Genomic DNA, 23755 nt, shown 5'->3' on the forward strand with positions numbered 1-23755 from the left:
TGAAGGGGGAGTAGGTAGCACCTGAACTGTCGCTGTGAGGCTGAGTAGTAGATACAATACGATAACCAGGGAGCCTGTGTTGTTAATGGGTCTAAGCTGAAGGGGGAGTAGGTAGCACCTGAACTGTTGCTGTGAGGCGTAGTAGTAGATACAATACGGTAACCAGGGAGCCTGTGTTGTTGTGTGTGAGCTAAAGGGGGAGTAGGTAGTGTCAGGGCTGGGCTCAGCCCTTCCTTCTCAGTGCTGGCAGCTCAGCTGTCAGCTAATTGTCAGCTCCCATCTCTCCACAGTGATCCACCTGTTGATGATCCTGCTCGTGAGCTCTGCCTACTTAAAGCCTTCCAGTTCATTTGCTCTTTGCCTTCACCCGTGTTAACATCACTAGAGACTTTCTCCTGAATTCCTGTTGAAGACCTGCTTGACTGACATTCCCTCTGGCTATAGATCCTGCTTGCTGTACTACTACCTTTATCACTGGCTCTTGGACATTGGCTTGGCCGACTACCCAATCCGGTTACTGAACTCTGGCTATGTATTGACTACGCTTACTCTGTTTACCTTTTTATTTTTATTATTAAACAAGTGTGAGTTAACTGTTCTTCTGTCTCGGTCCGATTCATGGTTTGACAGGTAGCACCTGAACTGACGCTGTGAGGTCGGAGTAGTAGATACAATACGGTAACCAGGGAGCCTGTGTTTATGTGTGTGTGAGCTAAAGGGGGAGCAGGTAGCACCTGAAATGTCAATTTGAGGCGGAGTAGTAGATACAATACGGTAACCAGGGAGCCTGTGTTGTTGATGGGTCTAAGCTGAAGGGAGAGTAGATAGAACCTGAACTGTCACACTGAGGCGGAGTAGTAGATACGATATGGTAACCAGGGAGCCTGTGTTGTTGATGGGTCTAAGCTGAAGGGAGAGTAGGTATCACCTGAACTGTTGATTTGAGGCGGAGTAGTAGATACAATATGGTAACCAGGGAGCCTGTGTTATTGATGGGTCTAAGCTGAAGGGAGAGTAGGTAGCATCTGAACCGTCGCAGTGAGGCGGATAGTAGATACAATATGGTAACCAGGGAGCCTGTGTTGTTGATGGGTCTAAGCTGAAGGGAGAGTAGGTAGCATCTGAACCGTCGCAGTGAGGCGGATAGTAGATACAATATGGTAACCAGGGAGCCTGTGTTATTGATGGGTCTAAGCTGAAGGGAGAGTAGGTAGCATCTGAACCGTCGCAGTGAGGCGGAGTAGTAGATACAATATGGTAACCAGGGAGCCTGTGTTATTGATGGGTCTAAGCTGAAGGGAGAGTAGGTAGCATCTGAACCGTCGCAGTGAGGCGGATAGTAGATACAATATGGTAACCAGGGAGCCTGTGTTGTTGATGGGTCTGAGCTGAAGGGGCAGTAGGTAGCACCTGAACTGTCGCTGTGAGGCGGATAGTAGATACAATACGGTAACCCGGGAGCCTATGTTGTTGATGGGTCTGAGCTGAAGGGGGACAAGGCAGCACCTTAACTGTCGCTTGTGGTGGATAGTAGATACAATACGGTAACCAAATTGATTATGTTGTTGATGGGTCTGAGGAGCTGAAGGGGGGGGGGTACAGTAGCACCTGAGCTGTCGCCTAGAGGCGGATAGTAGATACAATACCATAACCAGGGAGCCTGTGTTGTTGATGGGTCTGAGCTGAAGGGGGACAAGGCAGCACTGCCGACAGTGACATGTGACATTAAAGTTGAGAAGCGGGGTGGGGGGGGGGGGGGTTCTGCTGTTGGAAATTAAATCTTACATTGAAGTGAGGAAGCAAGTTGAGAAGCGGGGTGAGGGGCCGAAAATGACTTCTCACCAGGCGGGGCCTCTAGTAAAATTTGGGGGGCCCACCACAGCTTTGCGGGCCCTAAGCGGCTTGCATAGTGAGCCTATAGGGCGGATCGGCCCTGAGTAGATACAATACGGTAACCAAATTGACTATGTTGTTGATGGGTCTGAGCTGAAGGGGGGGTACAGTAACACCTGAGCTGTCGTCTAGAGGCAGATAGTAGATACAATACGGTAACCAGGGAGGGAGCCTGTGTTATTGATGGGTTTGAGCTGAAGGGGCAGTAGGTAGCACCTGAACTGTCACTGTGAGGCGGATAGTAGATACAATACGTGAACCAGGGAGGCTGTGTTGTTGATGTGTGTGAGCTGAAGGGAGAGTAGGTAGCACCTGAGCTGTCGCCTAGAGGCGGATAGTAGATACAATACGGTAACCAAATTGACTATGTTGTTGATGGGTCTGAGCTGAAGGGGAGGTACAGTAGCACCTGAGCTGTCGCCTAGAGGCGGATAGTAGATACAATACGGTAACCAGGGACGGAGCCTATGTTGTTGATGGGTCTGAGCTGAAGGGGGAGTAGGTAGCACCTGAGCTGTCGCTGTGAGGCGGATAGTAGACACAATACGGTAACAGCTGAAGAGCCTGGTGGAGCAGGAAAGCAGTAGCAGTCTTGGCGTGTCCCCGCCTCTCTCCCTTGTGTCTGCTCAGTGCTGGCCGCTTTGTAATGGTCGGGGGAGAGTAGAAGAGCCCGGCAGCCTCCACTTAGGGGCTATGCACGGGGGACCTCCGCCTGCAGGAGGGAGAAGTGTGAGAGGACGGAGCCGTGTGGGTGTCAGAGCTGAGAGGGGGACAGGCCCCTGGAGGGACCCGGAAGTAGAAGACAACTAGGAGAAGTGTGTAGTTGTTGTGCTGTATGGGCAGACGGGCACCGGGGATGGGGGATCAGCATGACGAGCTGCAGCACACCCAGCACATCGCCAGCAGTGAGGAGGAAGAAGAAGAGGAGAAGGAGGAAGAAGAAGAGGAGGACGGGGGCTCAGACAGGGGTGTGCGGGCAGACCCCTATCCTGGCAGTGGGGAGCCTCAGGAACAGGTGGAGAATGCGGGCACCCCTCCGATAGAAGACAGAGGATCTGCGGGCCACAAGCCGAAGAAGCGATGCGGCGTCCTTTGCACTGTATACTGCGTGGAGAGTGACTTGTCTGGGGACATCCCTCCTATGTACACCGGGGAGATCCGCACTATGACCGAACCTCTTTCCCTCAGCTCCTTACCCCGGATCAATGGGGAGCTGCCCCTTAGTCCTGCCAGCCTGGAGCTGGAACTTGCCCCCTTCCTGATTAGCAGCCTAGGGGATGGCGGACACAAAGTCATGATGAGCTGCCGGGTATGCTTGGAGGACAAGTCCATCAAACCTCTTCCCTGCTGCAAGAAAGGGGTCTGCGAGGAGTGTCTCAAGAGGTATCTCAGCTCCCAGGTAATGGCCTCTCACCTGTCTACATGGGACTTTGGATACTTTCACAATACTGTATTATTTTTCATGTATACTAAAGGCCTGCTTTACACTTGTGGCAAAAGTTACAGGATCTTCAGGCTCTATGGAGAAAATAATAATAATAAAAGTCAGCAGCTACAAATACTGTAGCTGCTCACATTTAATTAAAGGACACTTACCTGTCCAGCGCCGTCCTCACCCGGGACGGTTCTTCACCAGTTTTCATGTCCCCGGCATGTTTACTTAGGAAAACCGGCTGTGACTCCTTCTGGCTTTACAGCTGCATCCCACTGCTGTGCTTTGATTGGTCCCCCAGCCTTCTGTTACCAGTGACATGTTCCAGAAGGCTGTGGGGGTGCAAAAATTCTGCACATACAACCTAGACCCGGGGTCTACTCCAGTAGGAGTAGAAAATGTCCTGGCATTGGTAACAGTGCCCCAGTATTGGTGTCGGTGGGTGGAATGTTGAAGAAATGTCATGCAAGTGACTTGCTTGACGAAGGGGCCCTGCATGGCTCTGAAATGTTGCCGTATGTGTACTATGTGACCTTGAAATTAAAGCGTTGGACCCTTTTAAAAAATCCTTGGTGTGCTGATGACATTTCTTCAATCTTGTGTACGGTTTCCAGCCCGTGGTCATTGCAGCACCCATTTTCAGAAACATGTGCGTAGGTAATATTGCATTTGGTGGGAGGAATAGTGCCCCACCTTATGTGTCAGTGGGAGGAATAGTGCCCCACCTTAGGTGTCAGTGGGAGGAATAGTGCCCCACCTTAGGTGTCAGTGGGAGGAATAGTGCCCCACCTTAGATGTCAGTGGGAGGAATAGTGCCCCACCTTAGATGTCAGTGGGAGGAATAGTGTCCCACCTTAGGTGTCAGTGGGAGGAATAGTGTCCCACCTTAGGTGTCAGTAGGAGGAATAGTGTCCCACCTTAGATGTCAGTGGGAGGAATAGTGCCCCACCTTAGGTGTCAGTGGGAGGAATAGTGCCCCACCTTAGGTGTCAGTGGGAGGAATAGTGCCCCACCTTAGGTGTCAGTGGGAGGAATAGTGCCCCACCTCAGATGTCAGTGGGAGGAATAGTGTCCCACCTTAGGTGTCAGTGGGAGGAATAGTGTCCCACCTCAGGTGTCAGTGGGAGGAATATTGTCCCACCTTAGGTGTCAGTGGGAGGAATAGTGTCCCACCTCAGGTGTCAGTGGGAGGAATAGTGTCCCACCTTAGATGTCAGTGGGAGGAATAGTGTCCCACCTTAGATGTCAGTGGGAGGAATAGTGTCCCACCTTAGATGTCAGTGGGAGGAATAGTGTCCCACCTTAGATGTCAGTGGGAGGAATAGTGTCCCACCTTAGATGTCAGTGGGAGGAATAGTGTCCCACCTTAGATGTCAGTGGGAGGAATAGTGTCCCACCTTAAATGTCAGTGGGAGGAATAGTGTCCCACCTTTGGTGTCAGTGGGAGAAATAGTGCCCCACCTTTGGTGTCAGTGGGAGGAATAGTGCCCCACCTTTGGTGTCAGTGGGAGGAATAGTGCCCCACCGTTGGTGTCAGTGGGAGGAATAGTGCCCCACCGTTGGTGTCAGTGGGAGGAATAGTGCCCCACCTTTGGTGTCAGTGGGAGGAATAGTGCCCCACCTTTGGTGTCAGTGGGAGGAATAGTGCCCCACCTTTGGTGTCAGTGGGAGGAATAGTGCCCCACCTTAGGTGTCAGTGGGCGGAATAGTGCCCCACCTTAGGTGTCGGCAGGAGGAATAATGCCCCATTGTCGGTGGGAGGAAAAGGGCCGGATAAAGGCAATCAAAGGGTTTGGAGACCACTGACCAAGACTATCCAAGTGAAAGTGGGAGCAGTAAAGTTGCGGCTGGAGGGGCTGGTCACAGCAAAAAGTGGGAGCAGGAAAGTGGCAGCTGGATGGGATGGTCACAGCAAAAGTAACACCCCATGTTGGCATTTGACAGCGTACCTGCCCAAACGTGTAAACTTTAAAACAGAAGGTGACATCACCTGACACTTGTCAACCGCCCTCTGAAAAAGCAATCTACTGCAGTAGTGTACTAGGTCCAGGAGCACAGTACTCCTTAGGTTCCTGGCATACAACCTGTGGCCGTTTGGTAGTTGCTGTGGCTCAGTAGTAGGAACTTTGATTTGTAAAGGGAATGCAGTGGTCTCTAAGGCCCCGTACACATGACCGAGGAACTCGACGTGCCAAACACATCGAGTTCCTCGTCGAGTTCAGTGTTGAAGCCGCCGAGGATCTCGGCGGGCCGACTTTCCTCATTGAACAACGAGAAAATAGAGAACATGTTCTCTATTTGGCCCGACGAGTTCCTCGTCGGCTTCCTCGCTGAAAAGTGTACACACGACCGAGTTTCTCGGCAGAATCCAGCTCCGATCGAGTTTCTGGCTGAATGAGAAACTCGGTCGTGTGTACGGGGCCTAACAGTTTAGTGTAACATCTTCCTCAGTCTGACTGCTTGTCCCAGACTCCAAACACTCCCTAAGGCTGGTCATATACAGTTCAAATCTATGGCTGGTTCACCAGGATCCGGCCGAGATTTAAACCATTAATGGGATTTCTTGTGAAAAAAAAAAAACATTAATGGGCAGACTGAATGTACCAAGTTGCTTGATTCATCAACTTGGGTTACAACCAGCCTGCCAGCGATAATCGCTGTCTTCTCACGACGGGGGGCGGCTTCCCCCTCCTGCCGATACAGTGTCTCGGCAGGAGGGATTCACCTGTCGGCACTGTCTGTGTTGATGGGGGGGAATTGCGGTTTCAGGAAAGACATTTGCACTGTCTATGGGCTGTAAAGCTGTGTGATTTTTTTTTTTTGTGTTTTTATTCAGCCTACCAATAGTTTAGCCTGTGGACTGAACGAAAACAATCTAACAAATTCGCCATCTATGTACTACAGCACTGTGTCTACTGTATTCTTACAGCTGTCACCAGCAGCTGACTGAATAGCCAAACAGAGGCTGCATCCAATCAGTTCAGCAGAAATGTTTTCTTTTTTTGTTTTTAGATTGCTGTAGCCTTTTGATACTTGCTTTGGGGTTCTTGGACCTTGGTGGTCAGAATTAGGAGCATTTCTTATTGCAGGAGCTGTAATAGTAGTGATCTCTAACAGTCTCATGTGACTTGTTCCCTGTCACTTACTGTCTCCTGCAGCATGTCCCCAGACTCCAACCCTTCCTGTAGTGTGGCACAAGTCTGTTTCCTCTAGTAAGTCTACAGTGTCTGACAGTCATCTGTAGCATTTCATATACTGGATACATGCAGGAGAAAGTGATCTAGAAAGCATATAGTTTGTCTAGACTTTTCAGATAAATTTAACGTAAACATAGTGGTGCTAATGTGAATGTAGCCTAATTTTCTATCTTGTTCCTTCTATAAATTTTGTACGACTGGCCTTAATCGGATGCGTCTGACGTGTACTAATGATTAGATTATCGAACGATCTATCCGAAAGCGGTATTTTTTTGTACGATTTTCCTCATCGTGTGTACGGGGCATTAGACTGCAATAAAAACTAACAGGTGTTCTAATCCACCCCCACTCTGTCCAAAGTGAAAGAAAACATTTTGGCCCGGATTCACATACATTGGCACATATTTATGCCAGCGTAGCGTATCTAATATACGCTACGCTGACGTCGCGCAGAGAGGCAAGCACCGAATTCACAAAGCACTTGCCTCCCAAACTGCGCTGAGTTCCCTCGGCGTAAGCCGTCGTAGGTGGAAGTGGGCGTGAGCCATGCTAATGAGGCGTGACCCCATGCAAATGATGGGCCGAGTGCCATACGAGTACTTAAAACGAACAGCGCATGCGCCGTCTCTAGGACGTATCCCAGTGCGCATGCTCAGAATCACGTCGGAACTACTCCCTAAGATACGACGGATCACTGCCTACGACGTGAACGTAACCTACGCCCAGCCCTATTCACGTACTACGTAAACAACGTAAAATACGACGGCTGTGTTCCCTGGTCCATACCTTAGCATGAGTTGCGCCTCATATATGGGGAATAACTTTACGCCGGACGTACGACTTACGCAAACCGCGTATATTATGTGCCGGGCGCAAGTACGTTCGTGAATCGACGTATATCCCTCATTTCCATATTTGAATATGAAATCAATGGGAGCGCCCCTTGCGGCCAGCGTAAATATGCGCCCACGATACGCCGGCGTAGGAAAGTTACGTTGGTTGGATGAAGCCTATTTCCAGGCGTATCTCAGTTTATGGGCACGGCGCATAGATACGACGGCGCATACTTACACTTACGCCGACGTATCTCGAGATACGCCACGTAAGTGCTTTGTGAATACGGGCTATTGCCTTTACGTATACTTTAACACAACTACATTGCAGTGGTGTGCACTAAAAGAATAACTACATGCAGTACTTCAGTGCAGGAGGTTATGACATACACAGTCACATCACAACACCACTGTGGCAGTAGAACTTTATGAATTGTAACTTTGCCATTTCAATTGGGTTGGACTGAAAAAAAAAAAAAGGTAAATAGTGCAGTGCTCTGGAATTGGCACATCAGCACTATTGCTGTCAGCATGTAGCGTGCCTGTCAGGTGTGAAAAGGCCTCCTATGGTAACTGTACATATACATGTGTTTAGAGCTTCTAATCGTGCCTGGGATGTGCAGAAATGTATTTTCTCTAAGGATTCCATCACACTGTGGGGCTGATTTACTAAAACTAGCGAATGCAAAATCTGGTGCAGCTCTACATGGACACCAGTTGGCTTCCAGGTTTTCTTGTCAACGCTTAATTGAACAAAGTTAGAAGCCGGTTGGCTACCATGCAGAGCTGTACCAAATTTTGCACTCAAGTTTTAGTAAATCAACCTCTATGTGCGGTGACCTGAGTTTTTTTTTTTTTTTTTTTTCCCCACACAAAACAGAGATCACCACTAAGGCATATAGAAACAATTGTGTCCTGTTCACACTACAGAGCTGCCGAAAGACGCATATCATATGGCACTGCACTGTGCTGCTATGAGGAGATATGAATGGAGTGCATCTTTGGAGTGTGCACTATAAAGTAGAAAACCAGGCACTCATGCAAAAATCAAGAATTTTGAGTCCCATGCACATTGGCCCCATGTGTTAAACACAGGAGAATTTATCTGGCATGTATAAACAATTGTTAAACATCCCAGATCCCTTTTTTAGGGTTTAGATGTTCCTGGGTATAATTGCATTTAGGCACATTTACCTGCACCTAGTCACATAATACTAGGCTAAAGCTGGCCATACATTATACAATATTTGATTTCCTTTAGGTTTACCTTCAACTATGTAGTGCACGGGTCGTCTGATTGTATTCAAATTGAAATGTTTAGGTTTGACCTCCATATTAAATAGTTTTGGTATATCTAAAGGAAAGTTGTATAATGTATGGCCAGCCAAAATTTATATTGTATCTAAATGCAGCTAGACCGAATGCACCTAGACTCCGCTGAACGTCTGTGTGTTCATTCTGCCATAGCAAAGCATTTACATTCTTCCAGGTACATTTAGATATTGGCTCCAAATGCACCTGGAGACATGTATTTTAATTCCTGTGCGCAAGGGGCCTTATTATTATACAGGATTTATATAACGCCAACAGTGTACTATGCGCTTTACAACATGAGGGGAGACGGGACAAATACAATTTTTAATAGAGTAGGAATCAGAGAGCCCTGCTTGTTAGCAATCTAAGAGGGAGGGTCAAAAGATACAAGAAGTAATAACTGGTGGGGTGGGCTGATGGAGAAAATAAACGTGTAGTTAGGTGGGAGCCAGATAGGCTTCTCTCAAGAGATGAGTTTTCAGGGATCGTCTGAAAGTGTTAGTGGACAGAGTAGAAGATAGTCAGACAGATTAGGGTAGGGAGTTCCAGAGGATGAGAGAGGCTCTGGATAAGTCCTGGAGGCGGGCATAGGAGGAGGTGACAAGGAAGCTAGAGAGCAGGAGGTTTTGGGAGAGACAAGGAGAACAATTTGGTTGGTATTTTGAGACTAGGTTCGTGATGTAGCTGGGGGCCGTGGATGGCTTTGTAAGTATTTGTTAGTACCTTGAATTTTTAATTTGTTGTCAGCCAATGGAGGGATTGGCAGAGAGGGGTAGCAGACGCCAAACGTTTGTAAGGTGGATGAGCCTGGCAGCAGCATTTTATGAGTATGGGTAGTGTGAATGGGCCCTAAATGTCACCTAAGCACAGATACATGCACAGGAAACCATTAAAGTCATTATTACATGTGTTTTGTATGCATTTAGAAATGCCCAATCAAGGCATTAAACATATATTTAATACTGCTTAATTTTTTATTTATTTTTTAACACAAAGGAATCATTGAAATAACTTTCCAGTCTCAGGGAACCCCTGATAAAATGTATTTTAATTTCAGCTCATGGTGCATTAGCATGATGGCCAGTAGAAAGATTCACTTCCTTCTCTAAAAAGATCACTGGGTTGGTGTTTACTTATCCGAGAGGCAAAACATGCTCAACCTCTGGAGACACACTGGATAAGATTTTTTTTTTTTGGGGGGGGGGGGGGGCAATCCAAGGTGCAATGTTATTACAAGGGCAATTGTGTGAAGAATATAATATTTCTTGTATATAGAGTTCTGTAGTAACACCAGAAGGCCTTGTGGAATAAATAAAAATCTTGCAATTCCAAGTTCCAGTGTGACAGCATTGCTCGATTGTTTATTTTCCTCCAGACTTGTTACTACATAGGAACTCAGACTTGGCTTTTGTGTTTTAGTAGAAGTTTCATCCACCCCCTTCGGCTTTGGTGACAGGGTCACTTCCTGTGTGGCTGAATGTTTTATCTTCCTTCTGCTAGGAAAACAACCTGTCCCAGGCACACAGCATGACATGAGATAATGTCAGAGAGGATGTGGGCATGTCGCATTTTTTTTATTTATTTTCTTTTGCTCCACACTTTCTTTTCTTACGATAGAAAAAGCCCAATAGTTGGTTACTTGATTGTTTTTTATAATTTTTATTCGTCATTGAATAAATTACAATTGTTAAAAACCATAATTCGCAGCAAAACATTGCCCAGCATCTGCTGTATCTTGTAACTATATTTTTAAATAACCTTTGGATGTGAATACATTAGAAAATGAAAAAACTGTACTTTGTATTAGTCACTTTCGCTAATGCAACATGCTCATTTAGCTGTGTACTGCGCAAGATGTCATTCTTTATCTGGATACTGGAGCCAAGTTGCAGCTGTTGCCCATTGCAACCTGTCGGCTTTCAGTTGAAGCAAGAAACTCGTATGTAACAGCCCTAGATATATCCTAGACTTGCTCATAGTGGCGCTTATTTATAAAAATGGCTACATGTACACGCATGCTTCCTCTAACCCAGTGGTTCTCAACCTTACTAGTTCCGTGACCCCTTGATAAAATTTCCTAAGTTGTGGGGACCCCTAACTGTAAAATTTTCGTATAGTGGGTTGTCAGCACCCAAGGCAAGACAAGTAATTTGCGCCCCTAACCCACGGACTTTTAGCGCTCCCTGAGTGCCTTCCACTCGTACAATATTAAAACCCCTTCTGGTACATTTTCGGATGCTCCACTCTCTCTTTGTTCTCCTTTCTTTCCCTTTTTATCTCAATCCTAATTTCTTATTTTTCCCATCCCTCTCTTTAGCCGTCTTACTTGTTCTTTCTCTCCCTTTTACTTTGTTCCTCCCTCTCTTTTCCTCTCCCTTCCATGTATTCTCTATTTTTTTTTCCTTCTCTTACTCCTTGGTTGGGGGGGTCTCCCCAAGCCCCTCCCACTTAACATTCCTCACCAGTCAGCTGATCTCTAGTCTCTGCCAGCAATGTACTGAATGGGTGGCTACAGTTGGCGGCCGCGGGCTCCATGAACAGCCCAGCTGGGCGGCCACAGGTTGCAGGGACAGCCAGGCTGGGCGGACGCAAAAAGTCTGGGAGAGCGGTGCGAGCTTCAGGAACAGCCCAGGATTCGGTGACCCCTGGCAAATCGTTATTCGACCCCCGAGGGGTCCCAGGTTGAGAACCACTGCTCTAACCTGATGTGCTTTACCCTAAAGAACAGGATGCTACACATACTACTTTTCTGTGGTCATCATAATTAAGGATTGAATAAATAGTTTTAGCTCTTAGACCCACCCTTCTAAATAAAATGTAACCACGTTACATAGTATATATACACCAAATTTACAATATCTCACATCCACATGTCACCACCTCCAAGATCAACATTGTGCCTCCATTAGCCTATTAAAATATGTGTGATATTCCCGCCCCACAGAAACCATACTCCTTTTTTTTCATTGGGCCTTAAAGGATCACTAAAGATATATATATATATATATATATATATATATATATATATATATATATATATATATATATATTTTATCTATTTTATCTATTTTTTAAAATAAAAAACATGTTATACTTACCTCCACTATGCAGCTCGTTTTGCACAGAGTGGCCCTGAACCTGGTCTTCTGGGGTCCCTCAGCGGCTGTCTCGGCTCCCCCGCAAGAACTCAACACCTTCATGCAAGCTTGCATGGTGTTGAGTTCTTGCGGGTGCGCTCCCGTGATACAGCCGGCGGCCATAGCCACTCACTGTATCACTCGGCCCTGCCCCCCAGTGCGCCGCGTCATTGGATGTAATTGACAACAGTGCGAGCCAATGGCTGCGCTGCTTTCAATTCATCCGCTGTAACCAATCAACAGCCAGGCTGAGCGGCGAAGAGGGGCGAGCGCGGGGCTTTCGAGGGGTCAGGTAAGTATAACGGGGGGGCTGGTATTTTCGGATGTTTTTTCACCTTAATGCATAGAATGCATTAAGGTGAAAAAAACGTGAACCTTTACAACCCCTTTAACCACATATTGGGTCAAAAATGCATATGTCCCCACCAAACTGATTGACATCTGGGCCTATATAAGGGTACTACACTAATTTATTTAGTTGCAATTTTCTAAAGTGGTATTAAACCCACAACCAAAAATATAATATATTACCAATCCTTAGATGTGGTGGCTGCATCCGTTTTCTCTCTTTAGGATTTACACCTCTGTTTTCACCTGGTGATCTGGCCAGTAACACACCTCCTTAGGGTATTAGGGTGCCTACACTTTGGATGAAGGAGCGCAGGGGGCACATTTTGGACAGCAGCATTGTTAATCTGGGGGAGGGGAGTGTTAGATTTACTAGCAGATTTTGATACACTAAGGCCGAGTACTCACGAGCAGACATGTCTGATGAAACCGGTCCGCGGACCGTTTTCATCGGACATGTCTGCCCGGGGACTTCTGTTCGATGGCTGTACACACCATCGAACAGAAGTCCGCGCGTAAACAATACGCGGGGCATGTCCGCGGTGTCGCCGCGTCGATGACGCGGTGTCGCCGCGACAATGACGCGGCGACGTGGGCGGCCTGCCTTTAAAATGCTTCCATGCATGCGTCAAAGTCATTCGACGCATTCGAGGGATGGCGGGCGGCAGGACATGTACGGTAGGTCTGTACAGACGACCGTACATGTCCGGGCGGACAGGTTTCCAGCGGACTGTTTTAAAGCAAGTCCAGGAAACAGTTGTCCGCTGGAAACCTGTCCGATCCGCCCGAAAATGGTCCGCTCGTGCCTACACACGGCCAAACATGTCTGCTGAAACTGGTCCGCGGACCAGTTTCAGCAGACATGTTTGGTCGTGAGTACGGGGCCTTACAAATTGGAATCAAACTTCAGCTCACATGCAGTTAGAGCTTAGATTTTTTTTTTCTTTTGGGATAAAGGTTGTACAATAAAAAAGAAAAGCTGACCATTGTGAGCCCTGCTGTCAGTGGTAAATGGTTTGTCTTATCTCTTTAACTAATACATTCTACTGGACAGCTTGTTCTTTTGAAAACAGACTTGCTGACCAGATGGAAAAAGTAGGAAACTAATGCAGTTATCACATGTAAGAATTGGTAAGCTGCAATATAGTCTTTGCTTTTGGGTTTAACACTGCTTTAAGGGTTGGCTGTCACAAGTGATCGCAGGTGCCCGGCGGTCATCGCGCCCGCCAGGCACTCGCAGCGCCTCTGGGGGCGAGCATGTGCCCCTGGTGGCCACAGAGCGAAGCGACTTAACATAACGTTGTTTCGCCCAGCCTTTGCCATGCTGCCGCAGTAAAACTGCGGTGGCTGGTCGGCAAGTGATTAAAGTGATGACTGCATTACGACAGCCCATTCATTTTGGTCTGGCTGGCAATGTACACTATATTGTCAAAAAGTATTGGGACGCCTGGCTTTACACACACATGAACTTTATCGGCATCCCAGTCTTCATCTGTAGGGTTCAATATTGAGTTGGCCCACCCTTTGCAGCATTAACTCTTCTGGGAAGGCTGTCCACAAGGTTTAGGAGTGTGTCTATGGGAATGTTAAAACCTTTCTTCCAGAAACGCATTTGTAAGGTCAGGCGCTGATGTGGATGAGAAGTCCTGGCTTGCAGTCTCCACTCTAATTCATCCCAAAGGTGTTCTATCAGGTGGAAGTCAGGACTCTTTGCAGGCCAGTCAAGTTCCTTCACCCCAATCTCACCCATCCATGTTTTTATGGACCTTGCTGTACTGTTCCAAATCATTTGGTGGAGGGGGGTTGTTATTCAGGGGTTGGCTTGGCCCCTTAGTTCCAGTGAAGGGAACGCTTAAGGCGTCAGCATACCAATACATTTTTAGACAATTTCATGCCCCCAACTTTGTGGGAACAGTTTAGGGATGGCCCCTTCCTGTTCCTACATGACTGCGTACCAGTGCACTGTTAGAAATGCCTTCCTGTCTCATTGCAATCTACTCTGCAGGTTTTGCGCTGCCATCCTTGTCCTACTCGCTAATGGTAGCTGCCTGCGTCCTCTGGGTTCAGACAGAGCCAGTCCCTTATAACATGATGGGCACGATCTCTGGTCCTGCAGCATCATAGTATCCCATGAGGCTCCAGAACCAAGGAAACATCTTTTCCCCCTAGGTGAGATTGGCGAGGGGAAGTTCCACTTTAAAGCCCAACTGAAACTTGTTTTATTTCTGTCATTTAGTTAAGCTGTATAAACGGTAATAAATGTGAGTGTCTTTTTCCAATTCTTACTGTAGTATTTCGCTACAGCTAGGGTTAAAATGCCCTATGCTGGCAGCACACGTGACATCTGGACTGTAACACAACTCAATGCAGACACACCTCCGGCACAGTGCTCCAATCAACAGCACCTATGCTTCCTGAGCAGCGATGGTGATTGGGACATTGTGCAGGGGGCGTGTCACACCAGTGGAGATCCATATTGCTGTGCTTTTTGTGGAGCAGCAGTCCAGGCCTCAGCATGCAGCCAGCACAGGGCATGCTGCAGCACAATAGTACAGTAAGAAAAAAAACAACCTTTAAGAACTTGCCCAAATGTATTTCAGCTCATGCAGTCTAACTGCATTACGGTATAAAAGCCCTCAGTTGGAATTAACACTTTTGAAAACGACTAAAAACAAGCCAAAGTATTTGTGGGCCTTTGTGTAGGCATGCTCTTATGCCGCGTACACACGACCGTTTTTCATGACGTTAAGGCTCTATTCACACCTTGGTGACAAAACAAGTCCCGGACCCTTTTTTTTCAGGCTGCATTGGCGATCGGCCATAGACAGCAATGGGAAAGATTTGTTAAAAAAAAAAAAAAAAAGTTACACGAATCGCGGCAAAATACGCCTCGTACGCGGCGTTACTTGTCGCCGAGGTGTGAATGCAGCCTTAAAAAATGCAATTTTTTTAAATGTCGTTAAAAACTATCATGTGTAGGCTCCAGAGCATTTTTCATGACATTAAAAATGGCCATTAAAAATTTAGAACATGCTCTATTTTTTCGCGTAGTTTTTCACGTCGTGAAACACGGTCGTGTGTAGGCTTTAACGACGGGGGAAAAAATGCGTATGCTCAGAAGCAAGTTATGAGACGGGAGCGCTCGTTCTGATAAAACTAGCGTTTGTAATGGAGATAGCACATTCGTCACACTGTAACAGACTGAAAAGCGCGAATCGTCTCTCACCAAACTTCCACTAACACGAGGATCAGCAAAAACGGCCCCAAGGGTGGCGCCATCTGAATGGAACTTCCCCTTTATAGTGCCGTCGTACGTGTTGTACGTCACCGGAAAAAACGTTAAAAATGGTCGTGTGTACGCGGCATCACACTCCTGTAAATAATGTTCACATCATTGTGCACAAACATTGGGTCATCCAAGCAGCACTTGGGTCTTTTTATACTGAACACAATTAATCAAAGCTTGAGGACATTAGCAGCGCTTTGTGACAAGACTTTCATTTCACAGAGCTCCGTATAAATCACCAACATCAAGAAAATATGCCAGATTAGGAAGGCTTAAACTATTCAAAAATGACATCATCCACATAAAGATGTTAGGGTTAGAATGGAACAGGTGCTGCTGCACACAGTTCTGTATGATGTGTTATATGGATAGACATGGGGAATCCACTCTCCTTCCTTCCTTCCTTCCCCTTTATTTTTAATTTTTGATTCACTGACAATTGTGTATTGGTAGTGGTAGTACTCACTTTGTGTACATGTTTTACTTTATTTGATTTACATGACAGTTGAAGCCCACACAGGATAGAACACGCATAATCTTTCTTGTCAAGGGGTCTATACTTTTGAGTCAGACAAATATTATCAACATCCTCGTTGACCGCAGTTGTCATTACATTTAGGAAGCTAAATAGATGGCTATATATATATATATACACACACGCTCACAAAAGTGAGTACACCCCTCACATTTTTATAAATATTTTATTCTATCTTTCCATGTGACAACACTGAATAAATGACACTTTGCTACAATGTAAAGTAGTGAGTGTACAGCTTGTATAACAGTGTACATTTGCTGTCCCCTCAAAATAAATCGACCTTCAGCCATTCATGTCTAAACCGCTGGCAACAAAAGTGAGTGCACCCCTAAGTGAAAATTTACAAATTGGGTCCAAAGTGTCGATATTTTGTGTGGCTACTATTATTTTTGACCCTCTTGGACATGAAGTTCATAAGAGCTTCACAGGTTATTGCTGGAGTCCTCTTCCACTCCTCCATGATGACATCACAGAGATGGTGGTTGTTAAAGACCTTGCGCTCCTCCACCATCCGTTTTGAGGATAATCAATAGGGCTTAGGTCTGGAGACATGCTTAGCCAGTCCATCGCCTTTAGGCCTCATGCCCACGGACGTTTTTAAAGCCACTTTTTGAGCGTTTTTTTGCAGCTTAAAAACGCCTCTTCATGTTAGCCTATGGCCTCATGCCCACCATGATGTTTTTGAGCTGTAAACGGATTAGGCATTTTTACGCTGCAAAAAAAAAACAGGACCAGTGCGTTCTGAAGCTCCAGCATGAGAGCTGTAAAGATGTCAGGCGCTGGTAAAAGATGATAAACACAATTTAACGAGGCTTAACGCTGTGTTAAGCCTCGTCCTGCATTTCTTTCTATATTCAAAATCAATGGTTCCCTATGGGATGATCCGACTTGCGGGGCGACTTGTGTGCTGAGAATCTTTCCCCCCAGGACAATACAAGACCCTTCGGTCTGGTATGGATCTTAAGCGGAACCCCCACACCAAAAAAAAATGGCGTGGGGGTTCCCCCAGGATCCATACCAAACCCTTATCGGAGCACGCAGCCCAGCAGGTCAGGAAAGGGGGGCGAGCAAGCGTCCCCCCTCCTAGACCATACCAAGCCACATGCCGTCAACATGATGATGAGGACAAGGGCCTCTTCCCAACAACCCTGGCCATTGGTTGTCTGGGTCTGCGGGCGGGGGCTTATCAGAATCTGGGAGCCCCCTTTATTAAGGAGGGCAACCAGATCCCAGCCCCCCACCCTATGTGTACATCGTACCCCTACCCATTCACCTGGGGGAAAAAAGTGTCAATAATGCGCCCTATGCTCTCTATGCGCCCTGTTCACACCGCAACGCTCGTATCAAGTGCAGATTTTTTCTGCACAGGAATCTGCAATTTGTATGCAGTCTTCTGCGTGGAAGAAAAAACTGACGTGACATCAACACTGCGGTGTGAACACTGCACATTACTGTCTGTAAACTCACGCCTGGCACTCATCACTCAGGGAAAATAAAAGTACAAACCATAGACAAAATAAAATAACCAGAGCAAAAAAACTGCTCCTGAGAATTGCTGTGTAGCAGCTTGCTGGAAACGGTGTCTGTTTCTATATACATAACGAATACAAACAAAGAAACAAAATGCAATTGATGGCTAAATAAATGACAGCTTGTAAAAGGATTAATCTGGAGGCTATGAGCAACTTCTACCGTAATTAGTGGTGAGATGACTAGAGGTTGAGCAAGGCTGCCTTTTCTGTCAGGCTTGGAACCCCAAGTTTATTGTAGAGAGCAAAAAAAAGGGAAAAGTTGCACTTGCAATCAAAAGTAGATAAAAACATGTCTCTGAAATCCGTGTGCTGTCCGGATATCACAGCTCTCTCTGTGGAAGCTATATCAGAGCCTCTGCAGCCAGGCACCATAGACAGGGGAAGACATGCCGGATGATTAGCTCACACTGCCAGACTCAATGAATGAACTACCTAGGGAACTCAACAGAGCCCTGGTAGAGAATTACAAGCAGTCAGCTGCAAAGGCTGTCGGTACTTGTTGTTCATTCACAGATTTCTGTGATCTTCTTTTCAAATTGTGACAGCAGGTGTGGGAATAAGACCCCCAGGCCGCTGTTACATTGAGGCGGGGGTCGGTGAGAGGCTGCAGGAGTGGGAACATGTTACATGTTCCACCCCAAAAATGGGTGCAGTATGTTTCCAAAGGGGAACTTTATCCTTTTAGGGTCCTTTCACGCGGGCAGATCCGTTTTTAGACATTTGCTTGCTCAGCGGGGATCACTCCGTTGATCCCTGCTGAGCCGGCAGATGACCAGTCCATCTCTGCACATTGTGCAGAAACGGACCTGTCAGATTTCCGCTTTCCTCTATGGTGGGGATTGGACGAAAACGGACCGCCTGTCCTTCCGTCGGATGTCAGAGGACATGTCGCCTTCGTCGCTCCATAGAGATGTATGGCGCATCTGTTCAGGTCCGCCTGATCTGAACGGTCTGCAGGTGTGAAAGGGCCCTAATGGAAGCTGCAGATTTAAAAGTACGAAAATTGACTTGAGTTTGTATCAACATGTTAAAGCTACAGCAAGATTTTAGGGTTTGTGGTTACATATACTTTAACTTCCCTTCTATGTGCTATTGTAAGGCCGTAAAATAATAATTTGTAGTTTGTTCAGTGCCTTTAGTAAACCGTCTAAACTAGTCAGATCTTCTCATTTTCAAACATTTTCCAGAAAAATAATAGTTGTATTTCTTATGGGCAACACAGTTATTTATCAATTTGGCAGCAGATTCATTTATTCAGACGTTAATGAACATATTACATTGAGATTCCAGGTCTCTGTTATTCTTTACAGGTTAGTCTTTAGGAAAACTTGGAGGCTCTGGTAGATGATTATCCATTTCACCTATTGAAAAATGCATTTGATGGTAACTGAAAGAAATGTTTTGTTAATAATATACATTTTTATTTGAGGCTGTTTGTACAAATTACAGCAAATCTGTCTGACTCAATCCAAAGCAGATGGTTGAGTCAATCAATGAGAACCATGCCCATTTGTGGACTGTTATGGGGTCTATTAGACCCTTTCTACAAAAGTTGCTTTTTCATTGCTTATTCTTAAAATTGTAAAATTACATTCAGGATTTTTTCCCAGGTACAAATTAGATGTCTTGTTCTGAAGGGGTCCATGAACATTAGATGAATACCGATAAGTAATGCATGGATATCACTAATCGAGGCTTCTTGATGAGAATAACGATCTCCCAGGCTAGAAAATCCTGCCTAGTAGTTCCCACCCAAGATAATCCAGTAAATGCCTCTGCTTCTTGCCATGGGATATACATCACCATGTGTTCATGTTTTGGGGCCTGGCCACAAACAGATTCCTCAGGAATGTAGGTTGTGCTGGCATCTAAATGCCCTCTGGTTTCTGTAGGACGTTTATCAGCTCAGAGGACTTGGACAATACGCCCTAGTTCATACTAGAATGTAGTGTGGGAAACCCTTAATCTGTACGCGTTTTATGTCCCACGTTGAAAACAAACTACCCATGCGATCTGCAGCGAGTGTCAGTGCAATGTTAATGACACCCCAAACACGGGTCGCAAATGCACTGCGTTTGCCTGCAGCGGATTGCATGGTACAAAACTACCATGCAATTCAGATGTGGTGCGTTTACAAAAATAGTGCATGCACTGCTTTGGAGTGATGTGATGCGATTTCATTCAAATAACACGGCACTAAAGCACATGTGAATTGCACAGTAATGCAGTGCGCATTCCTGTGCAATGCATAGTGTGAACCGGGGCTGAGGGTAAATGTTGATAGATTGCTATGAGCTAGGGTAGTCCTAATTGGGCCGTTTTATCATTGTGAATGATGGACAAGAACCGATCTTTGTCCCCTCTCGATTGCCAGACTGCAGAGTCTTGTTGCGATTCTCTTCTTGACCCGGCTGATGGTATGCAATGCAGCTTTGGTGAGTTTATATGTAGAAAGGGACATGGTCACAGCACAATGAGATTTTCCAGCATGATGAGAATTATAAATTAAGTACAAACAATGTTCAGTTCTGCTGATAATATTGGGAAGAATATGGCCACCTTTTACGACGTTTTGTTTATATAAATCATTCTGCCTATGTATTGAAGGTAAGGATAACTGGATGCTTTATGAAGGTAAAGCCTCATACACACGATTGGACTTCCATCTGACTTTAACGTGGATTTTGCTCCGAAGGGCGTTGTCCATGAACTTGGTATGCATACACACAGCAGGACTTTTTCAGCCAACAAACACGAATGTAGTGACGTAATAGACATACTACGTGTTTTTTCTGCTCTGTACCGCCACCCTTTGGGCAACTAATGCCATTATTGTCTGATCTTTAGCATTGGTTCTGAGCATGCGTGTTTGTACTTAAGTCCGATGGACTTGTGTACACACGATCGGATTAGCCGACGTAGGACATTTGTTGCCGGAAAGTTTGTCTGTTCTCACAGCGAACATTTGCCTGATGAAAAGGTGAAAAAGTTTGTCCGATGGAGTATACACACGGTCAGATTGTCCGATCAAACAGGCCCATCAAAAAGTCAGATTGTGTATGGGCCTTTAGTATAACTGGATATGGGGTAGCTGTAATGAGACCTGGTTACTTTTCTTAACCACTTGGCATCCTGCTTATTGTTAAAAGACGGTCACAAGGTGGCTCTCAATTGCCGGGAGGACGTCCTTGTCTCCTCCGGCCACTGGGGGGGCGCGCGCCCGCCCGCCGCATCACTGAGATGCCGATGCGCGTGCCTGGCGGCCGCGATGTCCGCCAAGCACCAGCGATCGGCGGTTACACAGACAAGGACGTGGATCGGTGTGTGTAAACACAGATCCACGTCCTTTCAGGGAAAGAGGAGATTGATGCTGTGTCTCTTGTACATAGGGACACAGATCAGTCATCTCCTCCAGTCACTATCCTCCCCCCCCACAGTTAGAAACACTATGCAGGGTACACATTTAACCCCTTCCTCGCCCCCTAGTGTTAACCACTTCCCTGCCAGTCACATTTATACAGTAATTAGTGCATTTTTATAGCACTGATTGCTGTATAAATGTGAATGGTCCCAAAAATGTGTCAAAAGTGTCCGATGTGTCCGCCAAAATGTCGCCATAATGTCGCAGTCCCAATAAAAATCAAAGATCACTGCCATTACTAGTAAAAAAAATCTGTCCCCTATTTTGTAGGCGCTATAACTTTTGGCAAACCAGTCACTTATTGCGATTTTTTTTTTTTTTACCAAAAATATGTAGAAGAATACACATCGGCCTAAACTGAGGAAAAAATATATATATATTTTAAAAATTGGGATATTTATTATAGCAAAAAGTAAAAAATATTGTGCTTTTTTTTTTTTTTTTTTTAATTGTCGCTCTTTTTTTGTATATAGCGCAAAAAATAAAAACCGCAGAGGTGATCAAATACCACCAAAAGAAAGCTCTACTTGTCACGACTGCGCAATTGTCAGTTAAAGCAACGCAGTGCCGGAAGCTGAAATTTCGCCTGGGCAGGAGGGGGGTATATGTGCCCAGTAAGCAAGTGGTTAAAGAGGAAGATTAGAAACATTATTAACTTCCATTTTAACATGCAGATGTGTGCATGTCTGTAAAAAAATTCTGTTATGGCCTATTCACACCAGAATGCAGTGTGCTACAACACATACTACTTTAAACAGCCCATTGCAAATGCCTTATGTTGTGCTGCAGTGCAATGCAGAACACATACGTTGGGGTTTTTTTATACAGTAAACAGCACTGTAGTCAATATACATTGCCTCAATGCAGGTGGTGTGGATGGGCCCTGATAGTGTTTAGTAAAGGAGGCAGACTTTGCAATATATGATTTGTAGATTCCTGGCTCCTTGCTATATCACATTTTTTTTTTTTTTTTTGTCTTCACAATTGCTAACATAGGACTTGATTACCATGAATGCAAGCAGTGAATATTTGTAAGTGTCTTGCATTCTCGGTGTGATCGTCTTTCACCTATCATGCATCCTGAGAGAGAGGCTTGTGCCTTATTATTCATGCTGTATCTTACATTGCTGTGAGATCCAGCCTGTACTGTAGCATTCAATGTAGCTAAACATAGTTCTACTGGATACATTTAGAGTACCCCTGTGTCAACTGTAGCGCTTTCTGTAAATCTTGCAAGTGTCCTTAGCCACAGATATATGGCAAGAGATTATTGTAGAATACAATTTCGTTTCTTCACAATCATGAAGCAGTTGTATAGCAAAACAACCTTCATAGGCCAGTGTTGCCAAAACTATGGGCCAGATTCACAAAAGAGATACGACGGCGTATCTCCTGATACGCCGTCGTATCTCTGTTTTAGGGGCTTCCTATCTATGCGACTGATTCATATCCTAAGCGCGGATCCCCCCAATTTAATTTTTTCTAGCGGCTATACCAGTTGCAACTAGATCTGCAGCTATGGACATTTTTGGTTATATGACAAACAGAAATATTGATGTGGGAGGTATATTCAGCCAGGAACAAGTAAACACTAAACAAGATATGGAAAGTCTGACAAAACAACTGAAACATGCATTAGAGAAACAGCTAAGGGTTTGGTGGGACATAGCCACCCTTGAAACATATGTAAAAGAAAAAATAACACCTAGACGCCTAAGATGGGATGTAAATCCGAATGACCATCTAAATGATCCAGCATTAACAGAAAAATGGTTCCAGTTTTTTAGTAAGTGTGAAAGCGACTTACTCCAGACCATCATAAAGAGGAGACAAGTTAAACTAAAAGGAGTGGAGTCACAAATAATAGAACTAAAAAACTCTCTAGTCCCTTTCACTAATAAACCTGAGTATAAAGAAAAAGAATTACAGCTCCAGACCCACATAAAGAAATATGACACTGATATACAACTTAAAAAACAAAAAAAGTTCAAAAGGGACGTATTGGATTATAAGAATAATAAAGTATACAAGTGGCAAGTGGAGGAAGATTGCCTCTTTGAATTAGATGAAGATTCCCTGTCTGAAAATTCTAGTGAGGATTTAGAGGACATTGAACCAGAAGAAATGGCTGGTAGACCCAGATTAAGATTTGAACTGACCCCAGAACAACATCCGAGAATGGACACTAATCAACATACAAGACCCAGAATGGATATGAGAGAACCAAGAAGAAGACGAGAGTCGGGAAGAGGGAATAATGAACATCACAACACCCCTAGAAGATACAGATCCCCTAACATGGGATATGGAGAAGGAAGACAATATCCCTACCAAAGAGAACGAACAGAATATGGGGGTTTTCAGAGAGGGAACCACAACAACAGACCTCAAGGAAGGCGACAACCCAACACCCCATACAGGAACCCCCGGTGGGCAGGGCACACCAGGAATCGGGGAGGAGCCAATGGATGGGAAAATACACCGAGAGACAGAGAAAGACATCAAGAAGCTATGGACCCATATACCCAACGGAACCAGCCAATGAATGGGAGACCAGGCAGAATTCCGAACTGGGAGAGAACAGATACCACAGCGGAGTGGCACCAACAAAGAGGAGATGCACAAGAGGAAAGAGAGGGGGGCAGAAGAAAAAGGCAAAGAGAGTACTAGGGGAGGGGATTTTTAATCTCAGTAGTGCCATTTTCTCAGACGAGGAATGGAAAGCATTAGACCTCGGCCTAAAATTTGCCCCTGAGAAAACCCTAAATAAATTTGACACATATATAGATCTACAAAAATATATGAGGAAGTTAAATCTTAAAAA

At 45.5% G+C, this 23755-nt stretch overlaps 1 protein-coding gene across 1 annotated transcript in view; it reads left to right on the top strand.

Annotated features, from left to right (window-relative positions):
- Positions 1 to 2247: 2247 nt before the first annotated feature.
- The window catches only part of RNF217 (ring finger protein 217), a 119158-nt gene continuing 97650 nt past the window's right edge, over positions 2248 to 23755 (top strand). Inside the window, exon 1 of the mRNA XM_040350352.1 lies at positions 2248 to 3292. Within this exon, the coding sequence (XP_040206286.1) occupies positions 2729 to 3292 (564 nt within the window). The 5' untranslated portion in view covers positions 2248 to 2728. The remainder of the gene's footprint in view (positions 3293 to 23755) is intronic.

Source organism: Rana temporaria, chromosome 4 (assembly GCF_905171775.1).
Source record: "Rana temporaria chromosome 4, aRanTem1.1, whole genome shotgun sequence".
NCBI lineage: Eukaryota > Metazoa > Chordata > Amphibia > Anura > Ranidae > Rana > Rana temporaria.